Here is a 15,538-nt window from a genome sequence, read left to right on the forward strand (position 1 = left end):
TTATAATTGTATTTTAATATAAATTTTAAAATATACAAATTAAAAAATATAATATCAACTAAAATTTTATAATCAAGATGATTAAATTCGATAATTAGAATGAAAAAAAATCAATTAATTAAAAGTTAAAAATTTAATTTGAATAATTTAAAATTTAATTTCCAATTTTTAAACTAAAAGAAATTGATGAAGCCTTTAAATTTTTTAATAAGAAAAATTATTTGGACATATAGTTTTGATGATTAGAGTTTAAAATTCTATTAATTGAAAAATAAATACAATTAATAATTTAATTTGAATATATTGAATTTTAGTTTTAAATTTTTATAAATTAAAAGAAATTAATGAAACCTTTAAAATTTTTAATTAAGGAAATTATTTAGACATAATAAAATTAATGACGATAGTTTCCAATTTTATAAATTTAAAGAAATTAATGAAACCTTTAAATTTTTAGTTAAGAAAATTATTTACACATAATAATAAATTAATGATGATAGCTCCCAATTTTATAAATTAAAAAATATTAATGAAACTTTTAAAATTTTTATTTAAAGAAACTTTTTTAGACATAATAATAAATTAATGATAATAGTTTATAATTTTAAATTTATTTTATTTTAGTACTTTAAAATCTCTATGCTACTTTCATTAATTCACCCCAAATCGTAATCTTAAAAGTTAAACATCCGTATTCTCACTCTTACACTCACACTCTCTAACCACAGATACAGAAAAAAGAACTTTGACACTCACTCACACTCTTGCAAGTCCTAATGACACACAGTCACATAGAAAGATAGGAAAGATACCAAAAAACAAAAAAGATACATGAAATAGATATTCAAAGAGAGAAAAATAGCAGAAAAAAGAAGAAGGCACTAGCGATGAGGAAGGATACTGCCATTTCCCACACCAAACGATAGTGAGATAACGACAGAGAGAAAGACGAAGGGAAGAATGAAGAGAAACATAATGAGGTGCACAAGGGGAAGAAGGAGAAGAAGGAGGTGACAACGGCACTGGTGAGAGATGTCGTCACTGCTGCTAAATAGAGAGAGTTAGAGTAGAGAGATACTGATATGAACAAAACATCAAAGAGGCAAAGAAAAGCGCCAATGATGGCGGTGATGGAAGCTGTCGCCTGCTACCATCGCTAGCAATGATGGCGGTGGTTGGTCTGAACAATGGACAACAAAACGACATAGTTTATGAGAGTAAATTCCCATAGTGATCCCTGAAATTCATGCTATTACCCAATGTAGTCTTCGAGATTATAATTTTACTATTGAAATCCTCCAGATTCAGTTCTGGGCACCATAGTGGTTCTTGGACATCTTTTTGGTGATGAATCAGCTACCGCAGCACTGACGTGACTTCACTTTGCCATGTTAGATGCTATAACGACTAGCTTAGCTAGCAACATTGCGATTTAAACCCAATTTGGTCCTTCCCCACCTATTTAACCCTAACTTTCCAAATCTTTAGAAAGTGACTTTCTTCTTCTTATGAATGATGGTAGTGGTAGCACTGCAGCTGGAAGCTCTATTCACTCACCATCTAATGGCTACTGGACGAGAACCCAAAATAAAAGCAGAAACTTGCGGGTGTCAAAATGGTGTGGTTATGGCTTCCATTCGGTTCTCAAGTAGTCTGAAACAAATTCAAATCAAAACAAACAATTTTTTTATTGTTCTAAATATAATGTGAGTTAACATCGTTACATGTATTGTTATCAAACATCTTCTTGTCACTGTTCTTCTGGGAGGCTTGAGTACGTTCGTTATATGTTTGGTTGATTATAAACAAATAGAAAGAGATAGTGTGGGCTTTTTGTGTGGGAAGAAACTGAACAAGATGAACTAGTTAGAAAACCATGATTTATTAGGGACAATCATGAAGTGAAGATGAACTTTGATTGGAAGCTTTGGAGGTTAGAAGAAGATGTTAGGAGTCAAAAATTGGCTGTCCAGTTTTTAGTGGTAATTGTTTATGTATTGATAGTATTGATGGTTATGAGTAAAAAGAGTGGTGGATAATGTATATATTGAATGAATGATGAGTAGAAATATAAAAACCTGGTTATGGAATAAAAATATGCTTAAATGGTGTTTGTTGATGTAATGAATCCTATTTAATAATAAATTTAATGTAGTTTTTCATTCTCCAAAAAGAAGAGAATTTGGTGTAGAGAATGCTACCGAGAAGAAAGCTAAATGCAAATATTGTAGTAGCTTAATATAATATGGGAATGGAACCAGCTCAATGGGTGGTCATATGAAAAGATACAAGTAAAATTCTAATAATAATTTGAATAAAAGAAGAAAAACAACGATGACACCGACTATAAATGAGCGTGGTATTTTAAATTCACCCAGTGCTGCCAAATTTAACTAAGAGGAGGCTTGAAGGGCACTTGTAAAAATGTTTATTGGGAAAGAGCCACCATTTTACTTCGTTGAGAGCCCAAAATTTCAAAGATTTTTTCATGCCCTACAAGCAAGATTCAAAGTTCCTTCACAAATTACATTATCACGTGACATTAGAGCTCTTTATACTGAAGAGAAGACGAAGTTGCAAGATTTTCTCTTGACAAATTGTGGTAGAATATGTCTAACAATTGACACTTGGACTTCAATTCAAAATTTTACTTATATGAGTTTGACAGCACATTTTGTGGATCTGGATTGGAAATTATATAAAAAATATTTAATTTTTGTCAAGTGACAAGTCATTCAGGAGAGATTATAGGAAAGACAATTAAATCGTGTTTAAATAATTGGAATTTGAATCGGATATTTAGTGTGACAGTCGATGATGCATCGTCTAATGATATTGCAATTAAATATCTAAAGCAGTGATTAAATTCTTAGAATATCATTATTTTGAATGGTGAATTTATTCACATGAGGTGTTTTGTATATATTCTAAACTTAATTGTAAAAGAAGGGTTAAAAGAGATTGATGGATCAGTCTTAAAAATTTGTAGTAGAGTAAAATATGTTAGATTTTGCCCATCTAGAGCCACTAGGTTTCAAAAGTGTGTTGAACTAGAAAAAATTCAATATAAAGGCTTGAATTGCATGGATGTTGAGACTAGATGGAACTCTACCTATTAAATGTTAGAGGTAGCTTTAAAGCATCACAAAGCATTTGAGTTTCTTGCTTTGAAAGACAATACCCATATAGGAGAAATGAATAGAGAAAAAGAGAAAGGTATGCCTTCTGCTTTAGACTGAAAGTATGCTTAGTCCATTGTACCATTTTTATGAGTGTTCAGTGATGCCACTGTACGTATTCTGGTACCTTATGTATTACCAGTGATATGTTATGAAGGAAGTATTTGTAATTGGATGATTTATTCATCATTCTTGTGCTTCTATTGATTTTAGTACTATGTCAATGGCGAAAAAGATGAGAGTTAAGTATGAGAAGTATTAGGACAATCCTGATTCAGTGAATATGTTGTTATTGATTGTTATCGTACTTAATCCAATGCAAAAGATTGAGTATGTCAATTATTTCTTGAATTACTTATTTGGAGAAAAAAGGGGGAGAATTAAAGTCAAAATTGTTCAAGTGCACAAAGTTACTTTATCAGCAATACCAAAGTTTTGAGGAAGCAAGTGAAGCTAATACACAAGATGTTCAAGCTAACAACATTAATATTGATTTTCATGACATGGAATTTTTTCTGTAAGCAACCGGTCGTAGAACAAATACAAGATCTGAACTTAATAGATATTTACAAGAAGAATGTAAGCCATACTCCATAAGTTCGATATCCTAAATTGGTGGAAGATCAACTCAACCCGATTTTCAATTCTTGAAAATATGGCTCGTGAGGTATTAGCTATACTTGTTTTTACAGTAGGTTTGGAATCTGCATTTAGTACTAGAGGAAGAGTCCTCAATCCATATTGCAGTTCCTTAACACCTAAAATGGTAGAGGCCTTAGTTTGCACAGGAGATTGGTTTAAGGAAGATCTTTTCAATTTTTCTGCTTTAGATGATGATGATGATGATAAAGTTCTTCAACAAATTGAGCAAGGTATGGAATTTTTTTCATATTTCTTCTCATTTTATTTTATTTTTGTCGTCTTACTATTTTAGAATTTAGGTATTAGTTACCAATTTAAAGTTGTTGAATATAGACTTGATAATTAATTTGTTTCCCTTGGCAGATATATTTTCTTCTAATGATGGTACTTGTTCTATGATGGCATCAATTGACAATCTTGATGATGACTAGGTATATTTAGTAATCACATTTAGTTTTATACTTTTATTCAAAGATTTGTCTCAAAATAACAAAGATATATTTTGTTATTTGCAGATATATTTTTTTCAAAGGTCGTAATTGTTTGATGATTTTATTGGCATCTTTTGATATTTTGTGGTTGTTATTTTAGAAAGATTTTTCAATGGTATTCTTTTGATGTTTTGAGAATGATTAAATGTTATATAGATTAGCTATTGTCATTAGATTTATAAAGAACCAAATCCTAGTTGTAATGAACCTATATAGTTTAAAAAGACTTTAGTATTAATTTTATTTTTAAAAAAATTATGGTTTAAAAATTAAATTTCTAAAAATTAGTTTTAAAACTGAATTTTTGGTTAAAAAATATGATTTTTGAGGTTAAAAAATCTTATTTTAAAACTGGATTTTCAAAAAAAAAATCCAAATTTTAAATTTGGATATTAAAAAACTAAATTTAAAACCGGTTTATATATAAAATTGGATTTAAATATTAAAATCGATTTGAAATGGTTTTTAATTTTTCAAACCAGTTTAGAATCGATTTTTCTTTTTTTATCCAGTTCCAGTTTAGTTTCATGAACTACAAAACTAGTTCTAAAGTAGATGCGATTTGGATTTTTGAAAATCCAAACCGTGCCCACCTACAAAAATACAAACCATGCCCACTCCTAATTCATATGACTCAAATCAATTCTGTCATACTTACTAAGGGTGCAACTCACCCAATCATAGCCTCTGGTCCAATTTTCATCCAAATATCAATAATAAATCAAACTACACAATCATACTCAATATTTCAACAATCACTCCACCTCAATTATTCAACTACACCATCATCAAACAACAACATTAATTATTCAACAATATCATAAGATCATCTAACCTAGGTTTTCACATAACATTATATAGTGTTTACTCGAAACCAAGACCCATACCTTCATTGATGGTGGTTCCAAATCCTTTAAATTTTCTTTCCGATCAAGCCCAAACTTTAGTTAATGCAACCAAGTCTCAATCTAATTACACCAATATTACACATTTTCAAGCTAGGATTTTGCATATAATTGAAAAAAATCAAAGAAAAAGAGTTCTTTTACCTTTTTCTACATGATCATTGGTCAAAATTCTACTAGAAATTATACTTGACCTTTTCCTGAAGCATCCAAATCACAATGTTCAATACCTCATGCTATCAAAACGCAAATTTAATAGAAAAATAAAAAATAGGTCAGAGTTCTCGCAAGTACTCACCGTAAAAGTTATATAAAATCGAAGATGATGATAAGATAAACACGTGGCCGCAAATGGGTCTTCAATTGGAGCCCCGATTTGTGAGAAAATAGAATTTGAAGTTGAGTGTGAATAGTAATCTAGGGTTTTCTCTTTCTCTCTTCTCATGCTTGAACTGTCCTCTCTTCCTTTGAAAAATGGATGTAATTTTTGTGAAATGGGGGTGAGTCATGTGTTTTTATTTAAGTGGGTGAGGGATATTTTTATCCTTTCGCCCATTAGCCACACCTAGAGCCAAATTTTAAAGAGAAGTGTTCTGATTTCTTATTCTAAATATTTTTCTGGTCAACCTTACTTTTTTACTTTTCTCATACGCAATACCGGATAGACTTAAGTCTGTACAGTTAATTATAACGTCGGTATGCATTTTTTCACAAATAATTATATTTTTGCGCTCCAATTAATTTTTAAAGTTAAATCTTCACTGATAAATTTTCAAATTTTAATTTTTAATTTTTATCCCAGTTCAAACAGTTTAAAACCCTCTTAACTTACTCTTAGTTAATCAGTTAATTAATTATCTAATTAATATTTTTTTGGATCTTACATTAGAGGTGTTTAAGATTCGACCCGACTCAAAATTTGGCCAAGACTTGAGGCATATTTTGATAGGTTCAGATTGTTATTTGTACCTGGTGTTATTTTTGGATTGAGTTTGGGTCATGCTTCAAATCATCTTACCTAATGCAAAATTGTCTTTTTATAATTAAAATATATATTTTAAATTAAAATTAATATTTAAAAATTATATTTTTATACTTCAATTAATTTTTCAATATTTAAATCGAGTCAAAATAGACCTTATTCAATATTAAAATCGAGTTTGGATCCAATTAAATTCAATCTGACTTATGTGCACCCTTAGTTTATTTTGTGAATTGTGATATTTGTTTTTTAAACTTTAAACTTTAAATATTTAAAGTATGTAAAACTAGGGATATATGGTTCTGTTATTTAAGTATGACTCATTATGTGGTTTATTTTATTGTGTTAATAAATTTCAGGCCATCTTATACTTTGTGTTTTTACTTATATTCTGATATTTATTCTTTTTTTTTTATTGCTATGGTACGATGATAAATTTATACGTACCGATATATTTAAAATATGGACAAATAGTAATAAATCATATGGCATTTTTTTTTCTATATCAGTATTTAATTTTTTTTAAATATATATTATATCACCACTTTTACTAATACACCCCTTTAATTAAATAAAAATAAAAATATATTTTTTATTTAATTTTATAAAAAGTTTTAAACATCCTTTCTTTATTTGATTAGACAAAAATACCATTTTAAATTAATCAAATTTTAGAATTCAATTAATCTTAATTTTATAGTTTCAAATAATTGAAACAACAAAACAAAAACATATTAAAAAAACAAAAATCAAAATTGTTCTTCATCTGAATTAAACATATTAAAAAAACAAAAAACCAAAATTGTTCTTCATCTGCGTTCAGAAGAAACCCTCTCGTTCACGCCTCTGAAGGTTTCAATATTCTTCATCTTCTTCTCTCCTCTTCCTATCCTCGCTCTTTGTCTCTCTCTGCTCGATCTCTCTCATCTGTCTCACTGTGCGTCGCACGCAAGATCTCTTCCTCTCTCCTCTCTTGTCTCGCAATCGAGGTCATCGCCGGCGTTTTAACGTCTCGCGGCCTTCTCTGGGCTCCTCATGTTTAAGTTATGGCTTAAATTATGTTAACCTCTTTTATTTTACGAATTATATGTACTATAGTTGCATTTTGGTGAAGAGGATCCCTTTCTTATGTGCAGATATCTGGCAAGAAAGACCCTCCGATCAGCTCTTCCAAGAATAAGTTAAAAACACTCAGCTGGCAAGAATGGCGAAAACTTGAAAGAGATAGAAAGCAGAAAGAAGAGGATGAGCAAACATTAGCAAAAGTGGAAGCTCCAATACCACAATCCAACATTAGGTTTAAGCTGCTCAAACAAATGGGTTATACGCCCGGTGCTGCCCTTGGCAAAGAAGGTTTGGGTAGGGCTGAGCCAGTGGAGATTGAGATTCGGCGATCGCGAGCTGGTATTGGCTTAGATGATCCTCACAAGGAGAAGAGGAAAAAGGAGGAAATCATAGCTAAGAGAAAAAAGAGGAAAGAGGAGGATCTAATGCAAGACTTTGGATATAGACAGAAGTCGTGATGGTAGAGTAAGAGAGTTGTAGCCAATTTTCATAAGGCAATGGTTGCCCTTGATCAATTAGATAATAGAGAAATTGAACCGAAAAAGAATGAGGATGATGAAGAAGAGGAAGATGAGGAAGAGGAAGAAATAACAGAAGAGGTGCGTAACTAAAAGGTTATATTTTTGGTTGAACGCACCTTTTAACCATGTTTTGGTATTGATTTATGTTGCATCCTTGAATAACACATGGAAACAGCACAAATGCTTTCTTTTTCTCTTGATCTTAACTGCTCAGGCACACACATTAAGTCAATACACTTCCATTGCTGATTAATTTTCTCCTTGTTATACTCTAAATACCAAGTGATTTAAATAAATATTACTCATTGCACTTTGTCATCATTTGATTTAAGCCGATCCTACCTAGCCATTGAACAAAGCTTACTTGTTGTTGTTGTATTTCTTATACTTTGAAATTCATTCTTGTTGAACTTTGTTAATCTATTCCTGCATTCGTATTTGGTTGCGACTGTGATAGTGATACATGTAATCAATTCAGGATTTGCAAGAAGTTTTGATGAAACTGAGGGATGACCACAATTATTGCCTCTTTTGTAGATGCAAGGTGAGTAAACAACTCACACAGTTACTTTTTGTATATTTATTTTGTAGTAATACTAAAAACCAAACTTTGACACTCTTGAAACTCATAATTATCTATAAATTAAATTTTGATTTTTATATGTTTCGTCAGTATGAATCAAAGGATGCTCTCTTGACCAACTGCCTTGGAACCAATGAAGATAATCACTAACTTGATGGTTTCTAAGATGAACACCTGACTGTGCGTTGTCATATCTCTTCTTTTTTGCCAAGCACTCATTCTCTTCTGGGTTCGGGTCCTCTTCGTCACCCAGTCGCCCTTGGTAAGTCCATGCATCATCACTTCCTTTGTTCTCCCTTTCCCAGATTCCCTTCTTCCTGTATTTTGAAATGATGTTGAATTGGTAATCAATTAATTTGTTAGTGATTGAATCTTGAATTTGTTGCTGTGTTGCTGAATAATCACTGAGTTAAATTTTTTTTCTTTGCTAAAAATCATCAGAGTTGAATTTGTTACTGATTATTAGGATTGTTGACTGATTATTTGATCTTGCCTAGCTTGTTGGATGATTATTTGCTCTTTCTCAAGTTTCTGTATAAGTTCTGGCCAAGTGGATCCGAAAGGGAATTCTTTATATATGCTCACGAGTGACGAGGCTACTACACATTTTGGCAGGTTTTTTTGTAACTTCCCTCATTGGATGCCAGTTCATGTTTCCATAATGTAATTTAATACTATGTTCTGTTTTGCTCTCTCTGTTTATGTTTTGTTTCTCATGTCAATGAAACTTGAAGCTATTGTCATCTGATCTACTGATTAGGATTAGGGTGAATAGATAACAAACTTTACAATATGTGTTCTATGTGAAATAGTTTGCATATGAAATACTTTATCCCACATGGATGAGCGCTAGTTGGATCATTTGATGCTGTTGGTTACTTAAAAAATTTTTGAATCATGTGGCCTCTCAACTTAAGATTCTGGCTCTGCCACTGTTAATAGGACTCTCACCTAATGTTTTTTGGAATGTGCTTATGTTGATAATGCATCTTTACTTCTCGAGATGAAGGCTTATGATTTGATTTCAATATGAAGCCATGATGGGTACTGACTTCTTGTTGTAACAGGGCACTGGCCTGGTGGCGTTGGTGGAATGTTAGCAGGGGGTTCTGCTGCTGCGGCTGCTATGTATGGTGCTCACCATTTGACTCATGGTCATTATGGTCATCATCATGGGTTCTTTGGTCATGGAAAGCTTAAGCATGGCAAATTCGGCAAGTGTTGGAAGCATGGCATGTTCAAGCGATGGAAGTGATACTGTGGCCAATATGGTGTATGGCATGACTCATGAGGGTTGTATTCTGGGATGAATAATGTTTACTATTAGCAACTTAGTTTTTGTTGCAGTGCATGCAATGAAATAGTTTAAAGCAACTTAGTTTTTGTTGCAATGCATGCAATGAAATAGTTTAACACTATTTTGTCAATTGTTTTTGTTTTGCCTTTTGTGATTATGTGTGTGATTCCTGTATATATGTATATAAGAAAGCCATCTTCCTTGATGAGTTTGTATAGAATGGTTCAGCAATTATTAGATGCAACAACATTAATTTGCAGGCCAATTCAATGACTCCTCCCTTTATATAGCAAGCTTCCCATTCAACAAATTCATCACAACTAAGCAATTAAATACATAACATCATTTATAAGAGATTAGCGCTCACAAACACAGAGACAAAAGAAGAAAAAAGAAGAGGGCATCAATAGTAAGGTATACTACGAGGCACAAAATGAAAGCAATCTACTTCTTTGTTAGTTTGTTGGCTTTGGCATCCTCTTTTGCATCAGTCTATGATCCCAATCCACTGCAAGATTTCTGTGTGGCTCTCAATGACACCCAAAATGCTAGTATATATCATTACATACTCAAGTATCAAACTCCTTTCAATATATATGGTTAAGCATCGTTATAATTAATTCATCTTAATTTCTTATTTTGCAATATTTGTGAATGGAAACATTTGCAAAGACCCTAAAGTTGTAGTAGCTGAAGATTTCTTTAAGCATGTAGATCCTGGGAATGTTGTCAACAAACTTGGCTCAAACGTGACTCCTGTCAGTGTTAACGAACTACCCGGACTTAACACACTCGGCATATCACTTGCTCGCCTAGATTTTGCACCTAAGGGTTTAATCCCTCCTCACACTCACCCTCGAGCCATAGAGATTTTTACTGTTGTTGAAGGCACTCTCTTTGTTGGATTTGTCACTTCCAATCAAAACAACACCAACCATCTTTTTACTATAGTGCGCAACAAGGGTGATGTGTTTATGTTCCCAATTGGTCTCATTCATTTCCAACTGAACATGGGTTATGGCAACGTTGTTGCTATTTCTAGTCTTAGCAGTCAGAATCCAGGTGTTATCACAGTTGTAAATGCTGTTTTTGGATCCACTCCACCTATTTCTCCTGAAGTTTTGACTAAAGTTTTTCAAGTGCATAAAAAAGTAATTAACTACCTTGAAAAACATATCTGATACGATAATAACTAATTTGATAAAGTGAAGCACCATCATTTTATTCTATTTGTACGATATGTTGCTTTGGCTCTGACAATTCATATATGATAATAAATAACAAATTTGTTGTATTTGATTCAACTTTTGGTTCATTTGAGTTTTAGTGAAAGTTATTAGTCCCTCCCCCTTCTTTCTTTTTTTGTATATCTTATTAATGTTCTAGTTAATTAATCAAGAGCATTGCGAAGCCAAAACACAAAAAATTACTCATCCATGATTGCTAGCAATGTAGATTCCACATTTTAAAATATCCTCTTTCAAGATTCCTCACCTATAAAATTTAGAACAATGCATCTTATAAACTACATACTATCTAAAACTATCTGTCACAAGAAAGAATTTGATACATTTATAATTTGAGGCAAAGGAGAGGGAGTATTAAACTCACCCAGCGAGCTATGTCAAATAAAGGGCAAGTCATGCGAACAGACTTAAGCTTATTAGTGAGAGCTTGAAGCTTTGGGCGACTCAAGGCCAGTGATACTGCCCTCTCTTCATACTCTTTCATGCTACATGGTTGGCTTCAGACACAACAGTTAGTTAGTTATAAACAGAAAGGTAACAATAACTGTCCATATCAGTAATCAAGAAAATATCTCTCACCTGGGAATGATCATCTCCTCCCCAAGTCCAGTAGCAAGACAGAGTGATCCGGCAACTCGAGTAGCCATTTTCTCCATAGGTAGAGTGATCATAGGCAAACCCGCCTATAATATATCTGTTCCTGTTGTGTGCACATTGCATAAAGGCCTAAAACAATGCAATAAGAGTATTAAAACAAAGGAATCCGTAAGCAAATAACAGAAAACAATCTAGTACATCAAAGAGAGGACAAGAAGTAGACATGAAATTACGTGTCAAGAAATAAGTCTGCTAAAGCACTTCGCCTGATATGTTCATTCTTTATTGCAACATCTATGAAAATAATTTGGTCTGGTTGTAACCCTTGTGCAGCAGCATCTGAAAGAAGGCCATCAACAAAAGAATGACATAATCAATTAGAGAGTGTCAAAATCATTCTCCTAAACGTAGTTTATGTGTGTGTGTGTATATATATAATGTGTATAGTAAATTAGTCACACTAATTATTCGATGCATTGAAAGAGGGTGTCCATTAGATTCAATAGCTTGCTTCTAAATACACTTTTCTTTTGTTTTCTTGTTCAGTTGATTGAATTGGCAAAGAGGAAGAAATTTTTCCATTCATCCAATTTGACTAGGTTATGTTTATCTGCTTAGGTACCCTAAATATTTTACTTTCCCCTTAATTAAGTATGACCTTTTAGCATTCATTATTGTATTGAAAAGATAGTAACAACTTTGATCTAATATATCTCTGAACATAGAATATTTGTTTTATGGAAATAAGCTATAAATTACTTGTTAATTATATAAAATACATTTAAAAAATTAACAAATGATTATATAAATATATATTGTGCCTAATTGCTTAACTATCGTACCAAAATAGGAAGAAACAAAAAGAAAAGAAGAAAATCTTATTCGTTAGATTAATACACCACTTTGTTATAGCTTTTGCTCCCAACATAATTTAACGGTCAAGGAGAATCAACATAATTTAACTTGTGTGCTCCCAATATAGAAGCGGCCAGGTTGCAGTCCATTCCTATCCAGTGTAGCTCCAAGATAGTGACCATTAGTAACTGTAATGATATTAGATCAAATTAGTGCCAAATTGTAAAGCCAATGTCGAGAGGATATGCACGTGAGCTGGTCCATCCCATGGCTCCATGAGAGCTGAATAGTATTCATAAAATGCTTTACGTTGAGGATCCACATTTTTATCGTTTTGCCATGCCTCAGGAATCATCATCATAACAGCTTCAGGAAGACTTTTTCCATATTGAACCAAAAACTCAAGCACGCCATCAAAAGCTCCTGGAAAAGAATAACTACCCATTAGATTCAGTATGTAAATATAACCTAGTCAAAAAAATAAAAACACAAATTTAAAATAAAATAAAAAGGGAAAAATTTTCACCTGAATCAGATGAATTTGCATTGACAATGGGCAAAAGCTTCTTTAATTCATCCTCTGATAAACCAAGTGCCTTGCACTTCAGTAACCCCTCACGCGCCTTCATCCTACAAAATATACCATATTAGCTGATACAATATACATCAATTAGAACATGATAAGAGCAACCAACACAATACTCAATGCTGCTATGCCCACCCACAACTAGCATCAAGCTTATTGCACACCATAATGAAACAAAGTATCCTCTTATTTAAAAAATAAGATTGAGAAAAGAAAAAAGTAAGCTAGGTATCCATTAACTCTAACAAACAATACTGAATGGTCAGATCAGCAGCACTAGGACAATACTGCTAGCTAGTTTAAAATCGCATTGCAGCATATTATTCATTCATATTTGTCATACCATTAACTAGCATAGTACAAAAATTATTCAAGGCATACCAGTTGACATTGCCTCTTAGAGTGTTGATATCTCCATTGTGACCCAATATTTGCATAGGTTGAGCACGATCCCAGTTAGGGAAGGTATTTGTAGAAACCCATGAATGTATCTACAGATACGCACAATAAACTTCAGTCTTCATGCAGTGCATACTAGAAACCAAAGTAGAAATTCAAAAATTTTTTTCTCCAAGAACTTCAATACAAGCATATATTGAAGTGCCAGGAAAAATTTCAGAGGCACTATCCACTTTCACTAAAATTAATTTTTCCTCCACCACTTTGAAGATATTGTCTCCAGACCAATTAACGACAGAAAGCATCAGTAGAAACTTTTGCAAATATCATAATCTTGATAATGAACTTTCTTACCAACTCAACCATTGCATTCAATCCAAGTATCCAAACTCAAATAGTAATCAAGGAAGCGGAAGAACTTAAGAGATCATTCAAACCTCAATGCCTCAGAAGTCATTCCCCAACCTTGCATCTCTTCAGTTACTGGTTGTTCCCTTGCTGTTTGTTGGAGTATAAAGTTAGTGGAGAAAAAAGATAGAACCAACTATTGATAGAACCAACTAACCTCTTCTCATTGTTTTTCATTGCATTGAGCTAAAAAGCAGGTACTCCTTTTTCTACAAAACTAAATCAAAATGTTATCAGTGAATGAATTGAAATGCTATTTAAAGAAAATGTGTGATCTTGTAATTAATACCTTCATCCTCTTCAGCACCTGCAGGTTTCTCCTCTGCTATTCCTTCAACTTCAGTGACACCATTAACTATCTCAAAGCGCTACATCCATTAAGAAATGGTTGAGGGATACAGATTCTTTTTTCTTTTTTGGTAAAAGGATTACATAAAATAGAATGTAATCACATAAAACGTCTCCGCAGATCACAGTGTATTAAGACCCGCAGGTTCCTATCAAAATGTGAAACAAATGAACATTCTTGCTCTTGGTCCAACCATAAGACTGGCTGTATTTTTCTTTTGTCAATTGGGGTTTTGGCTTGTTTGCTCGAATGGGGTATATGTTCAGTTTACAGTTTTTTATTTTAATTCATTCAGGGGAAACAAGCTATCAGTTGAAGTATATCATGCAAAAACAAACTGAAATCATGAAGAAATTACAATATGAAGACTGTAGAGATAAATATAATAGGGGGTGTTTGAGCAAGATAGCAACAAATTGTAAGCCCGGTCATATGAAAACTGTAACATACCCAAGTAGTGCATAGAAAAGATAATAGGGGGTGTTTGAGCAAGCCAGCAACAAATTCAAGGTTCGATGATAATTAGTAACAAATTCAACTCTGATGATTTTTAGCAAAGAAAAAAAATTAAACTCGGTGATTATTCAGCAAGATAGCAATAAATTCAAGATTCAATCACTAACAAATTAATTGATTACTAATTCAACATCATCTCAAAATACAGGGAGAAGGGAATCTGGAAAAGGGAGAACAGGGGAAGTGATGATACATGGACTTACCAAGGGCGACTAGGTGACGAAGAGGACCCCAGCCCAGAAGAGGACGAGCGACGAAGCAAGTGATGACCCTACGACGTTCCACGATCCACGGTGACTGATGAGCGGATAATTTATACGCTTTTTGGCATTGTTTTCATATAGTTTTTAGTAAGTTTAAGCTACTTTTAGGGATGTTTTCATTAGTTTTTATGTTAAATTCACATTTCTGGACTTTACTATGAGTTTGTGTGTTTTTCTGTGATTTCAGGTAAATTCTGACTGAAATTGAGGGATTTGAGCTAGACTCTGAAGAAGGCTGACAAAAGGACTGCTGATGCTGTTGGATTCTGACCTCCCTGCACTCGAAATGGATTTTCTGGAGCTACAGAACTCCAATTGGTGCGCTCTCAACGGCGTTGGAAAGTAGACATCCAGGGCTTTCCAGCAATATATAATAGTCCATACTTTATTCGAAGAATGACGACGTAACTTGGCGTTGAACGCCAAGTACACGCTGCTGTCTGGAGTTAAACGCCAGAAAAACGTCATGATCCGGAGTTAAACGCCCAAAACACATCATAACCTGAAGTTTGACGCCAAGAAATGCCTTAGCTCGTGAATTCATCAAGCTCAGCCCAAGCACACACCAAGTGGGCCCCGGAAGTGGATTTATGCATCAATTACTTACTCATGTAAACCCTAGGAGCTAGTTTATTATAAATAGAACATTTATC

At 33.0% G+C, this 15,538-nt stretch overlaps 3 protein-coding genes, 1 long non-coding RNA gene and 1 pseudogene across 7 annotated transcripts; 2 read left to right on the forward strand and 3 right to left on the reverse strand.

Moving 5' to 3' along the window:
• Nucleotides 1-5,711: 5,711 nt before the first annotated feature.
• On the forward strand, nt 5,712-8,984 carry LOC107493396 (uncharacterized). Its single transcript, XM_052262989.1, is given in 5 exon segments — nt 5,712-5,717; nt 7,336-7,863; nt 8,264-8,329; nt 8,459-8,630; nt 8,866-8,984. Coding segments are annotated over 4 exon segments (660 nt in total). The 3' UTR covers nt 8,519-8,630; nt 8,866-8,984.
• Nucleotides 8,985-9,979: 995 nt separating this feature from the next.
• Nucleotides 9,980-10,873, forward strand: LOC107493404 (germin-like protein subfamily 1 member 7). Of its 4 annotated transcripts, none has more exons than XM_052263455.1 (2): nt 9,980-10,216; nt 10,380-10,873. In XM_052263455.1, the coding sequence occupies exons 1-2, from the start codon at nt 10,099-10,101 to the stop codon at nt 10,844-10,846; spliced, it is 585 nt and encodes a 194-aa protein (XP_052119415.1). In that variant the 5' UTR covers nt 9,980-10,098; the 3' UTR covers nt 10,847-10,873. The 4 variants fall into 4 exon arrangements, with proteins under 4 accessions (XP_052119415.1, XP_052119414.1, XP_052119413.1 ...); XM_052263454.1 differs by having other exon boundaries at nt 9,987-10,218; nt 10,328-10,873; XM_052263453.1 differs by having other exon boundaries at nt 10,046-10,213; nt 10,311-10,873.
• Nucleotides 10,874-11,022: 149 nt separating this feature from the next.
• Nucleotides 11,023-12,549, reverse strand: LOC127748310 (uncharacterized). Its single transcript, XR_008010257.1, has 4 exons — nt 11,743-12,549; nt 11,492-11,638; nt 11,277-11,397; nt 11,023-11,159 (listed from the first exon to the last, which is right to left on the reverse strand). It is a non-coding gene; the product is annotated as an uncharacterized LOC127748310 (long non-coding RNA).
• Nucleotides 12,550-12,563: 14 nt separating this feature from the next.
• LOC107493408 (glutamate synthase [NADH], amyloplastic-like) lies at nt 12,564-14,126 on the reverse strand. Its single transcript, XM_052262990.1, has 5 exons — nt 14,047-14,126; nt 13,915-13,974; nt 13,332-13,847; nt 12,891-12,994; nt 12,564-12,787 (listed from the first exon to the last, which is right to left on the reverse strand). Exons 3-5 carry the CDS (start codon nt 13,385-13,387, stop codon nt 12,564-12,566), a joined length of 384 nt encoding a protein of 127 aa, XP_052118950.1. The 5' UTR covers nt 13,388-13,847; nt 13,915-13,974; nt 14,047-14,126.
• Nucleotides 14,127-14,197: 71 nt separating this feature from the next.
• LOC127739995 (uncharacterized) lies at nt 14,198-14,308 on the reverse strand (annotated as a pseudogene).
• Between the last annotated feature and the right edge of the window lie 1,230 nt (nt 14,309-15,538).

The sequence above is a fragment of the Arachis duranensis genome, chromosome 6 (genome assembly GCF_000817695.3).
Source record: "Arachis duranensis cultivar V14167 chromosome 6, aradu.V14167.gnm2.J7QH, whole genome shotgun sequence".
Taxonomy (NCBI): Eukaryota; Viridiplantae; Streptophyta; class Magnoliopsida; order Fabales; family Fabaceae; genus Arachis; species Arachis duranensis.

Bases quoted from the DNA above. Each gene is read 5' to 3' on its own strand.
- LOC107493404 (XM_052263452.1), top strand. From the start codon at position 10,099: ATGAAAGCAATCTACTTCTTTGTTAGTTTGTTGGCTTTGGCATCCTCT. The intron at 10,212-10,305 runs TGCTAGTATATA...AATTTCTTATTT, and splicing joins GCTCTCAATGACACCCAAAA to TGCAATATTTGTGAATGGAA.
- LOC107493408 (XM_052262990.1), bottom strand. From the start codon at position 13,387: ATGCAAATATTGGGTCACAATGGAGATATCAACACTCTAAGAGGCAAT. The intron at 12,995-13,331 runs GTATGCCTTGAA...TATATTTTGTAG, and splicing joins CTAAGAGGCAATGTCAACTG to GATGAAGGCGCGTGAGGGGT. The intron at 12,788-12,890 runs GTGAAAATTTTT...ATTCTTTTCCAG, and splicing joins TGCAAATTCATCTGATTCAG to GAGCTTTTGATGGCGTGCTT.